Below are 3,408 nucleotides of genomic sequence, written 5' to 3'. Positions count from 1 at the left end.
TTTCAGGGAGGCAAAGTTGGGCTATTCCCCCCTTTTGATACCCTAAATATATCAAGCGGGCCTATCAGCGTGCGTGCGCATGTGTCTGTGTCCGCAAATATTTGTAAGCAGTAATCGTGTTATAAGCACGCCTTGATCATGTTTGTTTCAGGCCTGTAAAATGAACTTTGATAAAGACAGTGGATGCCAGATAAGACCTAAAAGGCACAGTGTAATTAGTAACCAGCCTTGCCTGATTAAAACTTTGATGTCAATTCCCTCCCTCGCCCTCAGGCCCTATTGATCTTATTTCTCTTCAGAATGTAAAGGTATGATTTGGTTTTACTGATGCGGGTTTAATGAGTGAGTCAGGGGAAAACAAAGTTCCTTACGCGTTTTGTCCAGTTAAAGAGCGCAAAGCTCACGTGTTTGGATCTCAGTATTTATATAAGCCTAAAACGCGTTTTTAAAAGTATAAAAATGTCACCTTTACGCCTCATCAACCTCATAAACCCAAATCCTATCTCAGTACAGACCCCCATCGTGTATTGTTTTTGCGAGCGTATACATGGAAAAAGACACAAATCTAGTTACGCTGAATTTGGGTTTATTCCACTTAATTTAGGAGAGTGAAACTATACTTTTCTAATTAACAACCTAACAGTGGGGTTTGTGCAGACTTTATACAGACCCCCATCTGAAGTTTAGTAAAATCGTTGATTGGGTCGTCAGGTCACAGATCTGGGAACACACCTGGAATTCACACCTTAAATCCACTCCTCCTGACCTCCCATTGGAGGAGCGCCCCCATATATCACTCATCTTCAACAGGAGGATGACAGCGGCCCACAACAGAGCCTTTTGCAACTATGCAGTTCAGTCACTACTCCGCAGACTTCCAGTTCTGCACAAACAGCCCCATTTTGGAAAGCGAGGAGTTCGGCGCCGCTGACGGAGAGCAGATGTCCCAGGTGCGTTCCCCGAGTTCGGGGCCGTCCAGCCCGTTGTCTGTGAACTCGGACTCCAGCTGCACCAGCCCCGAACCCACATCTGCTGCCGGACAGCAGAGGGTCAGGAGGCCCCTCAACGCCTTCATTATCTGGACCAAAGAAGAGCGCCGGCGGCTGGCACAGCTCAATCCAGACCTGGAGAACACCGACCTGAGCAAAATACTCGGTATGATATTAAATAGTATTCTTTGTTTCTTCAGCAACACAATTTGTTTCAGGTATAGCCTCAAATCAGCACTTTATTTTATTTGTCAGTGGTCAGTTTTACTAAGCCAGTCAACATACAGATCTTTTTACTGCTGTGTTATTCTGCAGGGAAAACCTGGAAGGCCATGTCCTTGGCTGAAAAGCGCCCCTACATGCAGGAGGCTGAGCGTCTAAGAGTCCAGCACACCATCGACTATCCTAACTACAAGTACAGGCCCCGCAGGAGGAAGAACCTCAAGAAGAACTCCAAGCCTACACAAGCATCTTCACCGTCTTTATACAGCTCAGGTGTCGGGCCCCACTACAACCTCACCTACCTGCTCCAGAATCCCCAGCAGACTTTCCCAAACACACACACCTTCCCAAATTCCTCAGCTAACTTCACTGCTTTGCACAGCAGCTACACAAACACCCCTGACTTGCCAGACCAAGCAGAAGAAGCAGCAGTCCTAGATAATCCTGTCATGTACTCAAACCTTCCTGCATGTGCTGCAGAGGCTCAGGTGTATTTTGACACTCAGCAGGAGCAGATGCAGGAAGTTTTCTCCACTTCTGCAGGCCCCATTGAGAATCAGAGGGAGTTCAGGGTCCATGGGGGTCCACAGTGCCATCCTGGGCCCCCCCTGGAGTTCTACCTGGAACAGATTCAGGCAGACATGCTGTATGATCTGGATCCCAGTGAGTTTGAACAGTACCTTCGTCCAAGTCGCCAAAGGCCTGAGTCAGTGAATCCCAGCAGCTACCAAGAGCAAAACAGCCACAGAGTGGTGCTGTCATGATACGCGTCAGAATGGTGTATTTATTTAAATTATTTCAGTATGATGTCACCAGATAATGTCTGTGGGGTTGGCTTAATTGGTGATTCTAGATTGACCATAGGTGTGAATGTGAGTGTGAATGGATGTCTGTCTCTCTGAGTTAGTTCACCTCTCCCGCAACCCTGAATTGGATGAGCGGTGAAAAAAAGGATGGGTGGGTGTTTTTGTCAAGCTGTGTTCGTAGATTTTGAGTGTTTTGTCTTCCTGTTTTATATTAATTATTCATAATAATATAATGCAAACAATAAATAACTAATTAATTTTTATGTTGTCATTAAGATCTTAAAATGAAAAAGAAAATTCACCATGAAAATTCTTATTATCTTCGCAGAGAATCGTGCTTTAAATTAACCAGTGTTAGTAACTTGATCAATAAATCCGACACTTGTTGAGACCCATGCTGTTAAATAAACGTTTGTGCTTTTATCCATCTTTTCTTTTTCTTAATTTTATTTAGCAACTCTTCATCAACTGAGCTAAAGTTTTCATAATAAAGCTCAAATGGTACACCGACAGCATTGTGTTTCTGGCTGACGCAGTAAAAGTGACCACAATGTTGTTGTTTTTTAAAAATATTGCAACACTTTGCTGCGAGTCTCCCTCTTTAACATTCTTAAGCAGCATTTAAACATATATTAAATGACTAATAATGTATCATAAAGCAGCTGGAAGCACAGGAGCTGGAGTATAAGCAGATAATAAATGACAATTTCACAAAACACAGCTGTAATAATGAGAAATATGCCTTCAAGGGTATGTTAATAAATGTTTAAAGTGTCTTTAAGCTGTGTTTAACTACCCTCATGTCTATCTAAATGTCTATTGTTCAGCAGTTATCATACAGTCTTACCAAGGAGGAAGATGAAGAAATATAAACTCCAGAGCCAACATTTTTTTTGTCATATGAATGATCTGTAAGTACAGTGGAGTGCAACTTTAGGAGGTCTGTAAATTATTTAAAATATCTGTTACATTAAACAGTGTCAGATCTATACTGCCCACCCTTTGGCAGGCTGTTGACACACTATTTTATCTCTCTCCACATGTCTTTCGTGGCTATGCGAGGGAAGTAGGGCGGGCGCCGGGGGCCATAAACTTCCCAACTTCCTGTTTCATTTTAAAACATTTCACAAAGGCTCTAAAAATATGCCCCAAAAATCGACATATCTCCAAACTCATATGACTTTGGCTGCCAAATGTTTACCCATTTAGGAAAATGTTTACTTCCCGTCCCATATTTTGTGTGTCAGAGCCTCGAGGTTGAACTCTGTCCTGGATGGACGTAGGAGGACAGAGGCCTGAAGTCTCTCAAACATGTCAGACCCTGCAGGAACGAAACCCAGTGAAAAGCACTGAAAATGCATATGAAAATATTTATTTAAAAAAATTAAAAG

The 3,408-nt window shown here is 42.9% G+C and overlaps 1 protein-coding gene across 1 annotated transcript; it reads left to right on the top strand.

The window, feature by feature from the left end:
• The first annotated feature begins 848 nt into the window (after window positions 1-848).
• Window positions 849-1,975, top strand: sox32 (SRY-box transcription factor 32). Its single transcript, XM_030757240.1, has 2 exons — window positions 849-1,155; window positions 1,305-1,975. Exons 1-2 carry the CDS (start codon window positions 849-851, stop codon window positions 1,973-1,975), a joined length of 978 nt encoding a protein of 325 aa, XP_030613100.1.
• The last annotated feature ends 1,433 nt before the right edge of the window (window positions 1,976-3,408 follow it).

Source organism: Archocentrus centrarchus, chromosome 20, assembly GCF_007364275.1.
Source record: "Archocentrus centrarchus isolate MPI-CPG fArcCen1 chromosome 20, fArcCen1, whole genome shotgun sequence".
Taxonomy (NCBI): domain Eukaryota; kingdom Metazoa; phylum Chordata; class Actinopteri; order Cichliformes; family Cichlidae; genus Archocentrus; species Archocentrus centrarchus.
This window is presented reverse-complemented; position numbering and strand designations above follow the sequence as displayed.

Excerpts from the sequence above, each read along its gene's own strand:
- sox32 (XM_030757240.1), top strand. The coding sequence starts at position 849 with ATGCAGTTCAGTCACTACTCCGCAGACTTCCAGTTCTGCACAAACAGC. Across the intron at positions 1,156-1,304 it reads CGACCTGAGCAAAATACTCG|GGAAAACCTGGAAGGCCATG; the intron begins GTATGATATTAA and ends GTTATTCTGCAG.